This window comes from Dama dama, chromosome 25 (assembly GCF_033118175.1).
Source record: "Dama dama isolate Ldn47 chromosome 25, ASM3311817v1, whole genome shotgun sequence".
Taxonomy (NCBI): domain Eukaryota; kingdom Metazoa; phylum Chordata; class Mammalia; order Artiodactyla; family Cervidae; genus Dama; species Dama dama.
In genome coordinates this window covers 64,481,348-64,496,586 of record NC_083705.1, presented here as the reverse complement: position 1 = coordinate 64,496,586, position 15,239 = coordinate 64,481,348, and the positions used below count along the sequence as shown (strand labels likewise).

At 45.1% G+C, this 15,239-nt stretch overlaps 1 protein-coding gene across 2 annotated transcripts in view; it reads left to right on the top strand.

The window, feature by feature from the left end:
• The window catches only part of TRIO (trio Rho guanine nucleotide exchange factor), a 353,621-nt gene that overhangs the window by 109,967 nt on the left and 228,415 nt on the right, over nt 1–15,239 (top strand). For both annotated transcript variants that reach the window (XM_061129325.1, XM_061129326.1), the window contains exon 2: nt 13,189–13,263. In XM_061129325.1, coding sequence (XP_060985308.1) covers nt 13,189–13,263 — 75 coding nt within the window. The remainder of the gene's footprint in view (nt 1–13,188; nt 13,264–15,239) is intronic.

The following is a 15,239-nucleotide window of genomic DNA, read 5'->3' as shown; positions in this document are numbered from 1 at the left end:
AAAATTTGTTTTGCCATCAGTATATCTGAATTTATGTGGCTTAATAAACATATTTTAAGCAGAATTTATAAAACATACTTTCCTGGGTATGCAGAGGGAATTTGAGGTGAAGGAGGTGGGAGGGAGAGGCGGTTAGAGAATTGAATTTAATTTCTTTGTCTTTTTTTCCCCCATTAGCCAGATGCATTACTTTTTTCAACTCTCTTTGTAGTTTCTTAAATTTCTTACTAGGAATTCAGTAGGAAGGTTAATAATAGGTCCTACTTATTAGAATTTATTTTTCCTGCTTGCAAATGAAGGTAAGGCAGGACACCAGTACCTGAATGAAAAATGTTACTTTCACCTTAAAAGCCAGTGAGTCCCAAAGGTTAGGTTGCCCTAACCAGAGTTCAGTCAATTCAGTTCAGTTGCTCAGTCGTGTCCAACTCTGCAACCCCATGAGCTGCAGCACGCCAGGCCTCCCTGTCCATCACCAACTCCCGGAGTTTACTCAAACTCATGTCCATCGAGTCGGTGATGCCATCCAGCCACCTCATCCTCTGTCATCCCCTTCTCCTCCCGCCCTCAATCTTTCCCAGCATCGGGGTCTTTTCAAATGAGTCAGTTCTTTGCACCAGGTGGCCAAAGTATTGGAGTTTCAGCTTCAACATCAGTCCTTCCAATGAACACCCAGGACTGATCTCCTTCAGGATGGACTGGTTTGATCTTGCAGTCCAAGGGACTCTCGAGAGTCTTTTCCAGCACCACAGTTCAGAAGCATCAGTTCTTCAGCACTCAGCTTTCTTTATAGTCCAACTCTCACATCCATACATGACTACTGGAAAAACCGTAGCTTTGACTAGATGGACCTTTGTTAGACTTGCCCTTCTCCCTGGAAGCCACCACCCAGCAGTGTGGCCTCAGGACTGAAACTCAAACTATCTAAAATACCCTGTTGAGCAGTCACGTCTTATTATGCCAAGTGGAAAGATCTGCAAGAAAGCTTCCAACTTAACTGTAAGTTGCATTTGGAATTCAGCCTGAAAGAAAGCAAACCGGCCACAGACACCACTTTTATTTATTTTTGAGGTATCCTTGCTTAGCGGGAGGGCGTTGCACCACCTGGGTGTCTAACCCTGCTTCAGGCTTCCTGTCCTGCACTGGTCAGTAAACACCCCAAGGATAGGACTTAACTCGCTCCCATGGGTGTCCTCAGGCAGCAGGTGTGTCCCATGGTGTCTCAGATAATGTTATTTCCGATAACGTCAGGAAACTGATGAAGAAAATTGTCAAAGCAGAATAGATTCACTGAATAACTGGGGCCAAGCGCCTGTATGTAAACCATCAAGTGGGCTTCTGATGATGAAAGGGATCATTGTATTCCTCTCTTCACATGTTATAACATTATTTATGCTTTGTGGTTTTAATCCCTACAGCAGGGGTTTCCACCCTTTTAATTTTTTTAATTTAAATTTATTTATTTGTATTTGGAGGATAATTGCTTTACAATATTGTGTTGGTTTCTGCCATACATCAACATGAATCAGCCATAGGTATCCATATGTCCCCTCCCCCTTAAACTTCCCTCCAGGAGCCCTGTTTTCTGTCACGGACTTAGCTTTAGTGGCAGTGATGGATATAAAATTTCATTGACAAAAGTCATAATTTTAGATGGATTTGTGTAGTTAATAACAATAGCGTCTACATCTCTTAAAAATAACAGTACCTGTACTTGCAAGGCGTATTTATTTGCCCATCAGACACTGCTTGTTATGTTCGCACTGTCAAGGCTACTGCTTGGTCTAATATGTGTTTTATTTTGTTTTATTTGTTTTAGATGATAAGCTTCTTAAAATCAGAAACATGTCATTTAGGGGGAGCATCTCTAGGGCTTTTGAGAACACCTTGTATAAATTCCTTTATGAAAGCCAAGTGATGACAAACATAATTGTAAGCTTCATCTGAGGCCTGTAGAAGTAGAGCTTTCTGCTTTTTGGTAGAAAGTTCTGCCAAATTCTTTGATCTTCCTTGAAGACATATTTTTCTAGTGAATATATGTTGAAATTAGATCCAAATGGAAGTAACTTTTCAGTTAAAAATTTCATTTCCTTGTGGCGTTTACCGTATGTGATGTGTTACTAAGGGTAAATGAATTAATGAGGAATTTTGAGGCAAAAAAGGACATACTGTCTCCTCTTTTTCTTTCAACTGGAGGAGAATTGCTTTACAGTGTTTTGTTGGTTTTTGCTGTACAACAGCATGAGTCAGCCATCAGTGTACACACACCCCCACCCTCTTAAGCCTCCTTCCCCCAACTCCATCCTTTTTAGGTCATTGCAGAGCGCCACGCTGAGCTCCCTGCACAGATTCCCACTCGCTGTCTGTTTGACACATGGTCATGTGTATTTCTTGTTGTTGTTTAGTCACTAAGTTGTGTCTGACTCTTTGTGACCCCATGGACTGTAGCCCGCCAGGCTGCCCTGTCCACGGGATTTCTCAGGCAAGAATACTGGAATAGGTTGCCCTTTCTTTCTCCAGGGGATCTTCCCGACCCCAGGGATTGGACCCACGTCTCCTGCGTTGGCAGGCAGATTCTTTACCACTGAGCTACCAGGGAAGCCCAGTAGTGTATGTGGAACATGCTGTTTCTTAACTTTGCTGAGTGCTTTAGCAGAAACTTGGATTGTGTGTGTGTGTGTGATTTAATGTCTCTGAATATAGCTGGTTGCTGACTTACAATGGTTTAACTTGAGATTTTTTTCACTTTACGATGGTGTGAAAACCATACACATTCAATGGAAACTGTACTTGTAATGTTGAACGTTGATCTTTCAGGGCCAGCCTTGTATGGTAGGCACTCCCTGGGCATGCTGGGCAGTGGCTGGGACCCGCAGCTCCCAGACAGCTGCCCGTTCATGAGGGTAAACAACCAATACACTTAAAGCCACTCTGTACCCAAGACAGCCACTCTGGTTTTTCTTTTTTTTTTTTTTTTTTTAACTTTCAATACAGTATTCAATAAATTACAAGAGACATTCAATACTTCATTATAAAATAAAATTTGTATTAGATGATTTTGCCCAACTTTCAGCTAATATAAATGTTCTGAGCACATGTACGGTGTTCTTGCCTAAGTTATGGTATTCAGTAGGTTAGGTGTATTAAATGCATCTTCAGCATAATAAACTTCTGATTTTTATGATGGGTTTATCTGGTTATAGCCCCATTGTAAGTTGAGGAAGATCTGTATAGTATTTTCATTTAGATGCAGTCACTGGACACTGGCCCTTGGACAGCACAGAGATCAAACTAGTCAGTCCCAAAGGCAGTCAACCCTGAATTGGAAGGACTGATGCTGAAGCTGAACTTCCAGTCCTTTGGCCATCTGATGCAAAAAGCCAACTCGTTGGAAAAGACCCTGGTGCTGGGAAAGATTGGGGGCAAGAGGAGAAGGGGGTGACCGAGGATGAGATGGTTGGATGGCATCACCAACTCAGTGGACCTGAGTTTGAGCAAACTCTGGGAGATAGTGAAGGACAGGCAAGCCTAGAGTGCTGCAGTCCATGGGGTTGCAAAGAGTCGGACACGACTTAGCAACTGAACAACAACTGGACACTCAAATTAATTGGTAGCTTATTAAGATATTCAACCTTGGTTTACCTCTTTCCCACGGATGGAAAGCTAGTCACCATAGTGTCTTGAAGACAGAAGGGATTGATAAGTGTTTGCTGCTGAACCTGAGGAGCTGGGAGGAAGATCCACAGGGATGGTTGTGGCCTCTGCATCCTCGCTGCCTTCTACCTGTTCTCATGCCATCTGAGCTGCAGGAAGTATTCAGAAGCAGGACCTTAGCATTTTAGGGTTCACGGAAAGAAGGCTGGAGCCTTCTTTGTGAAGAGAGGCAGGAATAAACCTAAATTTAAACCCAAGTCTTGGTTCATGGATTGAGGATTAAGTCCATTTGTCTAACCTAGATTTGCAGACTGGCTGCAAAGCTGGGGCTTGGCTTATTATTTGTTCTGTACTCTTGATGCTCCTGGTTGGGAGCGAGGCAGGTTGTCCTGGGTGACGTACTCCAGGTGTGCCGGGATGTTACTGTTAGTGATAGATGACACCTGAAGGGTTTGGAGGGCTGTGGGGGTGCAGGATGGGGGTCTTATCCAGCACTGAGGGGCTCCCCAAGGCTTCACAAATGGGGCAGGTCTGGTCTGAGTCTTTGAGGAGGAGATGGGAGGGTGAAGGGTGTGTGTGTGTGTGCGCGTTGCGGGGTGTTTCTGGCTGATAGGGGAGCAGTGTGTAAGTTCAGCTGTGAGCAAAGGCTTGTGTTCACTGCAGGTGGGGAGAGGGTCCTGAATGGGGGCGAGGAATAGTGAGGCTGCAGGGTAAGTGGACGTCAGGTCTTGACCTCTGTGTCACATCTCAGAGTTGGGACTTGATTGGAGGTGTCGACTAAAAAATACAGTCACAACCTGAAAGTGAAAAGTTATTTTATTTTGGTGGGAATGTTTAGGACTCTGAGCCTGGGAGAAGGTAACTCTGAGAAAACTGCCCTAAGGAGACAGGGATGGGTAGTCAGGCTTTGTGCAAGTTTGCAGCAAAGGGAGCAGGCAGTCTGAACATCAAAGATCAGGTATCAGGTTAAGGAATTTATAGCACTCTATGTATGGGAAGATGCAAGCCTGTGGACTCACTGAATTCGTTCCTTTCGCATGTACCTCACCTCTGGGGCCAGTCCTGTTTCCTCATTCACCTTGCTGCTTGCCTTCTCCCATCTCCTCAGCAGTCACCGTGGGGGCTGGCGGCGTCTGCTAGATCACAGTTTGGGGAACCCTCGTTCACATTTGGAGGCCAGAAATCGCCGATGGCGGTGACAGGTCTTGTTTATTAATATGGCAGGAGATATTTTCATTTCACAGTAGCCCCTGGTGAATTTTAGGGGAGTTGAATTGGGAGATGTGCATTCAGGGGGAGGGTGCCAGAATGAATCCCAGGGAGTCATGAGCATCCATCAGGAGGCTGTTGGAGGCACACATACGAGGCATGCTGGCCAGTGGACACAGTACTCCTGAGTGTGCAGGAGGGCAGGAGAGGACGGGGGCCAGGCGAGCCCGGGTTCCTGGTTAAGTCGTGTGGTGGGTGGTTTGTGGGGCCCTGTACTGTGCTGGGACCCACACCGTGGGGAGCAGGTCTGGGAGGATGTGCGTGAGTTCGGGGTTAGATATTTGGAGGAGAAGACTGTATCCCAGGCACCTGCCCACTTGGTTCATGACCCCTCTTTGTTCCAGCCAAGACCGACCACAACCATCTCTCCCCATAAATCGTACATCTTATACGACATCTCTGATTCTGATTTCCTCTGGCCACATTTTTCCACACTTGTGTGTCTCTCACTGTACAGGCTGACTACTCATGTTGCTTTGCCAAACACACTGAGTTCAACAAAAGGACCCTAGATTATGCTGAATGTTCACGTCACCCCAGATCAGAGCAAATCTGCATACCAAGAGGAGTTTTAATACCACCCATTTATACCACTTCTCTGTAATTGAGAGCCTTTTTGTAGGTAATAATCAAAAAGATGTTTAAGGGAAAGAGTAGAGTTATAGCTTTATTTTCCAAAGCCTTTTACAGAATTTGATTGTGGTATGCATTAAAAAAAATATACATGGGTATTAGAATTTTTTATTTGGTAGAGGGTTAGGGTGCTACCTACCACTTAGGGATTGTTTGCTGTAATGATTAAAGAAGTTGCGTTTTAGCAGTCAGCCTTGGTTGATTTGATCCAGTTGTATCGTATCACTGTTACTTGTTGGCTGCAAATTAACTTTTTAAACAGCTTTCCTGAGAGGTGGCTCCTTATGTAAAGCAAATCTTACTTAATGTCTGTCAGCACACAGAGCTGTATGTATGCAAGTGTGTGTGTGTGTGTGTGTGTGTGTGTGTGTGTGTGTGTAAATGTAAATGTAGTTTAGCATGAGTGATAGGTCCCAAGATAACAACCTGGGTGAGCTTCCCCCAGAGGCCTCTCCAGCAGTACCAGCATAAACACAGACAGACGTGCTCTTTCTCTTGGCATTAGACAGACATGAGGATAAGGTTTCTCTGCGCTTGGCCCTGTGCTGGCCCCTGGGGATGCAAGGATGAATGGCACATCTGGGCACATGGTTCTTTTTTGATTGATGAGACTGCAGAACTCCCCCAAGCCCTCCTCCCCCTTTTTTAGTACTCTTCTTCCTATTTTGACTGTTGGAATATTTCCTTTCATTGGCTTATTAGTTATGCTTTTAAATTAACCTCTAACACAGTTACCATGTAATTAAATAATCAAATGTTAAAAATTGTACAGATGTTTTCATTACAGTAAAGTATGTGTAATAGTCAAAATATTGTTATGGTTTCTTTTGTTGTGTGGTTAGTTTTGTTTTTCTATATTTTGTGCTCAAGACATTAAAAGTCAGAGTTCTTTTAAGTTGAAACATTCTTAACGGCCTCAAATCAATCAAACCTCTCTTGCAGTATGATGTTACAGGCTATTGCTTCTAAAATTATGTGAAGGAATAAATCAGTGAGTCTGACAGTTATTATAACCGTAAAGGTTATAAGTAAAAATTATAATGCTGCAGTATGAAACCCATCCATATTCCTGTGTGGTGGCCTGTGAACATGTCCCTATTCTTGGTATAAATACTTCAGGTTATATGCAATCTCTTGTTGCTGTTCAGTTGCTAAGTCGTGTCCGACCCTCGTAATGATCTTGTGTGTGTGGACTGCACTTACAGATATATGGAAAAATAATATAAGCCTTGCACTGTTTTGATTTTTTATATATTAGTAAAAAAGACACGTACACATTTGATTTACAGCCTTGTCTCTTCCCCTCTGCCTTTAACATGTTCAGAGAGGATGCAGGCTTAGAGAAAATGCTTCCTTCCTACGCAACACTGATCTCAGTGCTTGCCGGGCCAAAACCCCTGATAGCGCAAACCGCGTGCCCCGCGCGGCGCCGCTCCCCGTGATCCGTGACTAATCCTGCAGGCACTGCGGAGAAAGGTCCGGACTCCGAACTGCGGACGGCCTGTCTGGAAAGGGTGACGTCACCTCCGTCTGCGCGTGCGCGCGGCCGCTGATGCAGCGATGTATCACCGGGCTCTTTGTGCTCTGGGGTGCGTGCGCGCGCGGCTCTCCCCTAAATAAAGTAATGAGTAAAATTCGGTAGTCATCACCAAGACTCTGTACTAATAGGAACCCTCCAGCTTACTGCTGCATGTTGCTTTTCTTTGTTCTTTCAAGATGCTGCTTTATTAACACTTTTTTTTTTTTTTTTTTTGCTGCTACAAGCTGTGTTTTTAGAAGGATGGGGATCTTTGCAGTCGTCCCCCACTTTCAGGTTTCCCACTTAGTAAATACTAAAGTGGAACAGCTGACAGGCAAATGCGACCTCTGAAAAAGGATGAGCAGCGCGGTTTGCCTTGTGTTTTAGGGACAAATCCCAGTGAAGGAGGTGAGGTTCAGAGCAAGGTGCCAGTTCCTTGGTTACAGCTCAAATGGGGAAGAAATGGCAGTGTTTTTTCTAACACGGTTTTTACTTATTAAAAAATTGACTCATGTAGTTGGAGGATTAGGTAAAATTTCAAATGACTAGTATATGTCAGTAGTCCCAGGAGAAATATGGAGGGAAAATACTAACCTGTGTTTTGGTTTAGACTTTTAAAAATTGTATTCCTTTTTAAACTCATTTGATTTGCTTCATCTTAATTTCTTTTTAAACCAGCTATGTAAAAAATTTTGTTGGGATGATGTGCGGCATAAAAGCTTTTTGCTCATTGTAAAAATATTTCTGTGGTGCTTTCTTTTTAATTTAAAAAAATACAACACATGGGGGAGGCGGGTGGCTCTTCCTTTTCTGTTTGTTGTTTTTAAAAAATCTGATACCAAGGAAGTGACCAAGCGTGTGAGTATTCTGGTCAGCAGTGACTCGCTTCAAAAGGCATTTGTTCACAGTAACAATGCAGTACCTCCTTGCAGAGTGGAGGGGTAAAAAATAAGTTGATTCGTCCAGTGGGGGATTAGATAGTTTGAGTTTCAGACCATTGATACAACTAAAAGATTTTCCATTGTTGAATAACTTGTGGAATGTTTACTCTTAGGACCCAGAGGTTCCTTTTCCTTGTTAGAAGTGTAAGTCATACTATAGGCCATCTGAGCAACACTGAGCTTAATAGTTTACAAACCTGAAACAGAAAGTGCTCAGGGACATTGGGGGGCGTGTGTGGGGGCTTCAGGGGCAAGAAGCTGGAGAAGTATGTTGTTCTGTTAGTTTATTCATCCGCTCATTCATTCATCCAGTCAACCCATGGTCATTGACCATCCTGTGCCTAACATCTGGGAAACAGCAGGGAACAAAACAGACGTGTCCTCTGGCTAGCAGGTGGATTTAGAGGAAGAGAGGGGGAAAGTGGTCCTCCTGATGGGTAGCATAATGCGAGTCACTTTAGGGAATGTGGATAATTTGGGAGGGTGGGGGATTGAAATAAACCACAAATCAGCAGACTACTGAGCCAAACAGCAATCTGAAAGGTGATAGCAGAATCAATTTTGGCAAGTCACATCATGCTGAACCTGGAGGGTGGGGTTTGAGATATTTTTAAATGAAAATGTTACAGTCTCTGAATATTCAAATATGATTGCTTGAAGGAAAAGGCGTTATTTGTGTTGACTGAAACCAGGAACGAGGAAAGAAGGTCATCAACCACTAATCGCACAATTACGTTCACAATGATGAAATCAGATTTGTAGGGCGTCCCCCCCCATAGCATTCAACAAACATCAAGATCTAGAGTAATATGAACGTTCTGGTCAAATTTCTTTCACAATTGGTTTAAGAAAGCAGTTGTTGCCTGCCTTTTAGGCCTCCCCTGGGACATACCCTTTGCACCAAGAAGGAGCTGGGTGAGCTTTGGCTGACTGCATCTTCACTATGCCCTGAAGTAGCATTTCATTAAAATTCACGTGGGCTTTTCTGTCTCAGCAAAATGTACTTTAAATTGTAACAAGTGTCCAGTCTCTCTACACACACTTTGGTATAGGCTTGTGTAATTGGAAAAGTAGGTAATTTATGAAACGGTATAACAACTACACCTCCTCTGACTTTGGCCATTTACCTCTGTTAATTTTCCCCACTCACGTTGCTTTTCTCTTTTTTTTTTTTTGCCCTTTCTTTCCTCAGTTTAGTCACTCAGTCGTGTCCGACTCTTTGCGACCCCATGGACTGAAGCATGCCAGTCCATCATCAACTCCAGGAGCTTATTCAAACTCATGTCCATCGAGCTGGTGTTGCCATCCAACCATCTCATCCTCTGTCATCCCCTTCTCCTCCCACCTTCAATCTTTCCCAGCATCAGGGTCTTTTCCAGTGAGTCAGCTCTTCGCCTGAGGTGGCCAGAGGATTGGAGTTTCAGCTTCATTATCAGTCCTTTCAGTGAATATTCAGGACTGATGTCCTGAAATTCTCTCTGTGAAGTTTGGCGGCCCTTGGAAGTAAAGTGCTGAGTTACCTGGTCTGTGGCACTGGTGTGGTCTGGGGTCTCACGGTTGTCACCCTGAGATGGCATCCACCAGTCCTTTCCCCAGAATGCTGAGAGTGTGGAAGGACAGACGTGTGCTTCCAGCATGGTTGTTGGGTGTATCCTCTGTTCCACGAGTTTAGGAGCCACAGCCTGGTCCTTTTATGTATCAGGAAGCCAGGCAGTAGGAGTTATCCTATCTGTAGTGTAGTCTGGAATCACTGGAATAGCCCAGAAGCCATGTATTTGTAAATTTTTTGTAGTCATGTGCTCCATTTTCATAAATAGCTCTTCAGGGCCTGGAACAGAATCTGCCTTTTGATCTGAGGACATTTCATGGCTGAGTTCTTCCGGCTTTTTATTGAAAGTTACATGATATATTTAATCTGGCTTTAGTGTGTGTACAGGCTGCCTCTGTCTTTTGCCTGTTTTTAAAAATGGAAACCGGGTTAAACATAATGCTTAGGTGACCGCCTAATAATAGCCACAAACTCAGTGTCTTTGTGTGGTTAATTTTATGGTTCTCTTTTTTTGTTTGTTTTCCTCTTTTCTGTTGTAGATGTTTTCGTTGTCAATTTTAATAACATTAACATCTCTTTTTCTGTGGCATATTCAACAAAAATATTGCAGTGAAACTATTTAGAATTTACCTTCTAGTCTATGTTGGGACATGTGCATATATCATGATAAAAGTTAAACACATTTCCACACCAATTTAGCCATTGACTCACGTGTCTTTCTTCCTCTGGAAAAACGGTGAATCTTCCTTAATCTAGAGAAGCGATTCAGGAACTGGTTGGCTAGAGTAGCTACTTTAAGACACTGAGGATCCACGGGAGCCAGTCTGTGGCCTGCGGTGGGGCAAGGCAGGTGAAGGGTATTTCGTTTCCTTCACTTTGTTTTCCCATCAGTACAATCTTCCGGTGGGGTGGCTGGAAACACGGCAGCTCCAACTAGCATCGTTCACGCCATCAAGGTCGTTAATAAATAGTGTAGCTCCGAGTCGGCGGGAATTGTCAAGGACGCCGGCCTCTCCTGGGGTCCCTGCCCAGGAATCGGGACCTTCTTGCTGAGGGTTGTGTGACAGGCAGTGTCTGCTGCTGTGGTGTGGAGTCCAGGACAGCCGTGGAGGTGGCATCTCCCCGAAGGCTCTGCCCTGTCCTGGCCAGGGCGCCTGCGGGCACAGGCTGTTGAGGGAACGGCCGGAAGCAACGTTTTCTTATCTGGTGGCGGTGGAAGGGGATCCTCTTTTCAAACCCCCCCGTGAGTGAGGATCTGCAGCCACGGCTTGCTCCCTCCGAGCATCCTGTCATTTGATCTTCTCCTCCTTGCCACCTCGGTGCCACGTGCAGCCTCCAGAACTTTCCATCCTGCGCCCTGCCCTGCAGGTACTTACAAGCTCGTCTCCAGGAAGGCTGCCGTGGTGCCCGATTCCTCTCTGTATTTGCCTCCCCCCGCTGCCGTCCATATTCATATCAGCTGGAACTGGGGTGTTGTCAGTCTTTGTGGACACATGCAGTGAACCACCAACAATGGGCAATGAACTCCTCAGACGACATTGCGTCCATTCAAGGGTTTTTGAAGGAAGCTTAAGGATGAAATTGCAGACCGCTTGGCTCCTGTCTTGCCTTTTATAAATAGCCCCTGTTTTAAAAGCTTGGTGGGTTGCCAGTGCAAGGCAGGGTATACTGGAAAGCAAAGAAGGCTGGCGATGTGGAGGCCTGCGTTCTGTGTCGAGCCAGCCCTTTCTCAGCCAGCTGGGTAGTGTGCTAAGCCCTTGGGCATTTCAACGTCCATGATTTTGTTGTCTAGTCGCTGAGTTGGGTTGGACTCTTGCGACTAGTTGCATCCTGTTACACTGGGTGCTTCCTACATAGGTATTCTGTGGACAGGGTTGTTACTAATCTACGCATTCTTTGCTTCTGTGAATAATATGTTGTAGGGACTAGATCCTGCTCGATTTCTCCCAAAGGGGCCGGTGTGGTTGCTGTTTGCGTGCTTGTTTCAGCAGGCTGGACTCCAGCCTCGAGTCAGGTCCTGGTCCTTATCCTGGTCTGGGGGCCGGGGCTGCAGGGAGCTTGCCCTGAACCTGGGAGCTCAGAGTTTATCTGCATGCTTTGAGGCTCCCCTTCTGCTGCTCACGGTTTCCCCTCGTGGTGGGAGCTGCCGAGGTTGCCCTGAGCCGTGTCCTGACTTGTTTCAGCAGCTCCAGGTGGCCTAGGCCAGCCCTGCCCTCGAGTCCTTAGAAGGGGACTTCCTCTCCTGCTTTTGGCCCCTCTCCTGTCTGTGCCTGACCAGGCGGTTTTCCCAGGTGTCATCTCTGGCAGGGCTGGTCTGTAGGAACCGCTCAGGCACATGAGACATGGAAGCTCTGATCACTTACCAGGAGCATTTTTTCTTGCCCCAGTTTCCAGGTCTGCGCCTTCCATTGGCTATTACCCACTCACAGTTTGGATCCTTTCCTTGAACTGTTTTGACAAAAACAGAGAGGAAATAGGGTTGGGGCCAGTAGTCTTTAGTTTTTTTCAAGAAATTGCCTTGCGCTGCCACGAATGACAATTACTGGGTTTAAGTTTACTTACTAGATTTAAGTTTATTACTAGATTTAAGTTTATTTATTTTTAGTTGGAGGATAATTGCTCCACAATATTATGCTGGTCTCTGCCGTACGTCGACATGAATCAGCCTTAGGCGTACGTATGTCCCCTCCCTCTTGAACCTCCCACAGTCACTGGCTTTGATGACAGTGGCCAATATCTTGAACCTGGATGACGCCTGTAGAGACCTCCAAGAGAAAAATCCCAAGGCGTTATTACAAGTGTGAACATCTTGACTGCAAACTCCCGTGTGGGCAGCCACCCTAGAGAGCTTCGGCCTGACATGTTTGGGGTGCCAGGGTTCCCTTGGCTTAGATGGACATTGGCTTGTCCTAAACTGCCTGCTGTGTGCTTCCTGGCCAGAGTATTTCCGCTTGGCCTTCGACGATGTTGGCGGGGGCGTGGGGAGAGTTGGTTTGATGTGATAAGAGGGACCTGGGCCACCCTGTGAGGCAGGTGACACCAGGCGATCTTGCCACATTCGCCAGTGACATCCCTCCAGGGAGGCATGGCCCAGAAAACCTGGAAGGACAGAGCCTAGAGGGAGCGGTGGCCGGTCCCCAGCTATTTACAATCCCCAGCTATTTACAATCCCTGCTCTCCTCCCTGACACTTTTATTTTTAACCAGATTCGCAGATAGGATGAGGCTTAGAGCTCCCCCTAGAGGATTTAGTGTGCCACGAATCATAGTTGTTTTTTTAAACAATGTTGCTACTTTATTTGCTAATGTTTATGTTAATCATGGAATTACAAGGGAAGATTTGTGAAACAATCTGGACTGATTTCACATCTAGTCTTTTGGGGACTGATTCTTTATTTAAAGCTGGAAATGATCGAGAGAGCCTGCTTGGTATGGGAGCCTCTGGGTCTGGGTCTGCACGTTATTCTTCCTCATTAAAGGAAGATCAGAGACTTACCTTCATAGAATAAAAAGTTAACTTCATGGGTGTAAAGAAAGCAGCTGTGTTGGCATTGGAGATAAGGTTGGTTCAGAAATTAAATGACACTCAAGCAACCCAGTCATTGTATTTTCTCTTTTGTCTTTCAGGGTTTCGAAAAAACGATGAAATGAAAGCTATGGATGTTTTGCCAATTTTAAAGGAAAAAGTTGCATACCTTTCAGGTAAAGTTTAACTTTCTAATCTGCTTCATTGTTCCTTGTACCTTGATACAATGTCAGAGTCCAAAATACTAAACTATAAACTAACTCACCCAACATATCATAACAGCATTGGCGTTTCAGTGGATTTTTAACTGCTTTTTTCTTGTGGCATCAGCCTAAGAATTTCGTGCCCAAAGCATTTCCTTCTAGCTGGCAGGCACATCGTTGGTCAGATAGCATTGGTGATTATAACATGCTCATGTCTGTCGTTCAGTCCACTCTGACTACCCTCCCCAGTCAGTTAAGTAAAAGAACTGATTCTTTAAGGTCTGTCATTTCAGCAAAGATGGTGGGAATGTGACCAGATCTAGAGTTGTCCCGAATTCCCGCCTCTCTTCCCGGTCCTGGAATTCCTGGAAAGCCCTCGTATTCCCTGCCAGTGGTGTCCCACTGAACAGTAGACCCTGGTTTGGGGGGCTCCTGGCCCTCCTGCAGTGTGAAGACAGACTCTGGACTAGTCTCCCAGGCTCTGGGGCACTCACCTGCCTTCCTCTGCATGTAGAGGGTCTGCTTTTGGGCTCTCTGCCCAGAGGCTCCCTCCTACCTGAACAGAACAGTCGTTGGGTATTATACCTTATTCTAATACTTTGGCCACCTGATGTGAAGAGCCCACTCTTTGGGAAAGGACCCTGAGGCTTGGAAAGATTGAGGGCAGGAGAAGAAGGGGACAACAGAGGATGAGATGGTTGGATGGCATCACTGACTCAATGGACATGAGTTTGAGCAAGCTCCAGGAGATGGTGAAGGACAGGGAAGCCTGGTGTGTTGCAGTCCATGGGGTCACAAAGAGTCGGACACAACTGAGCGACTGAACAATGACAAGCACCAACTCACTTGTTACAAAAGAGAGGTTTGCAGGAGTTTTCTGCTGTGTTTGAGCAGGAAGTATCAAATAAATCTGTAGATTGTCACGTGCTTTTAGACAAGTCTTCCTTGATGTGTTTCCCTTGATAAGTTTTTATCTTTCTCAAACAGGCCTACTCTGCTGATCTGATGTCTCCTCTTGAACACATTTTATTTTAAATTTGTAGCACTGCTAGTTGCTTTTATATGTTCTGTGTGTCCTCTTAAGCGTGTGGGACGGGTATATATTTAGGGCGCAGCTTCCTGTGGTGGTTTTGCTAATGTTATCTTGCTTTCTGTCTCATCGTGTTTCTTGGGCCCTGTTAAACGTGGTTTGATGATTTTGTTGAAGTAAATCTAATTCAAAGTGACTTTGAAAGGTTAGTAGAAAAGTAAGAAGTTCATGACCAGAAGAAGATACTTTTTTTTTTTTTCCCAAACTTTTTGAAGTCTTTGTTTTGTATTGAGATATAGCCAATCAGCAATGCTGTGATTGTTTCAGGCGAGCAGGGAAGAGACTCAGCCATACACACACGTGTCCCTCCTCCATCAGCCCCCACGCCCCCGCATCCAGGCTGGCACATGACCCTGAGCAGAGTTCATGGGCTGTACAGTAGGTCCTTTTTGATTATCCATTTTAAATATAGAGTGTGTGCATGACCATCTCAAACTCCCTGACTATCCCATCCCCACTGGCTACCAAAGGTTAGTTTTCTAAGTTTGTGAAGAAGAAGGTACTTCAGATTGTTGGAAAAACTTGGTGAAAAAATAAGTGAAAAGCGAGGGGAAAAGCCTGTCTTGATGCATGGCAGCCCACTCCAGTATTCTTGCCTGGAGAGTCCCATGAACAGAGAGAGGAGTCTGGCAGGCTACACGGCCCATTGGGTTGCAGAGAGTCTAACACGACTGAAGTGACTTAGCAAAGCACACACACCGTAGTATTCCTAGTTTCTGATCAGAGTTGGCCAGTTAAAGTAGCATGAGGTCCTTGCTGATTGCCTTAAGCCTGCTGTTACCTTGTTTAGGAAGGGAGAAGGGAAAATGAAAATCATTAAATTGAAAACTAGCTGATTACTTGTGTGGTGAATTTTTTG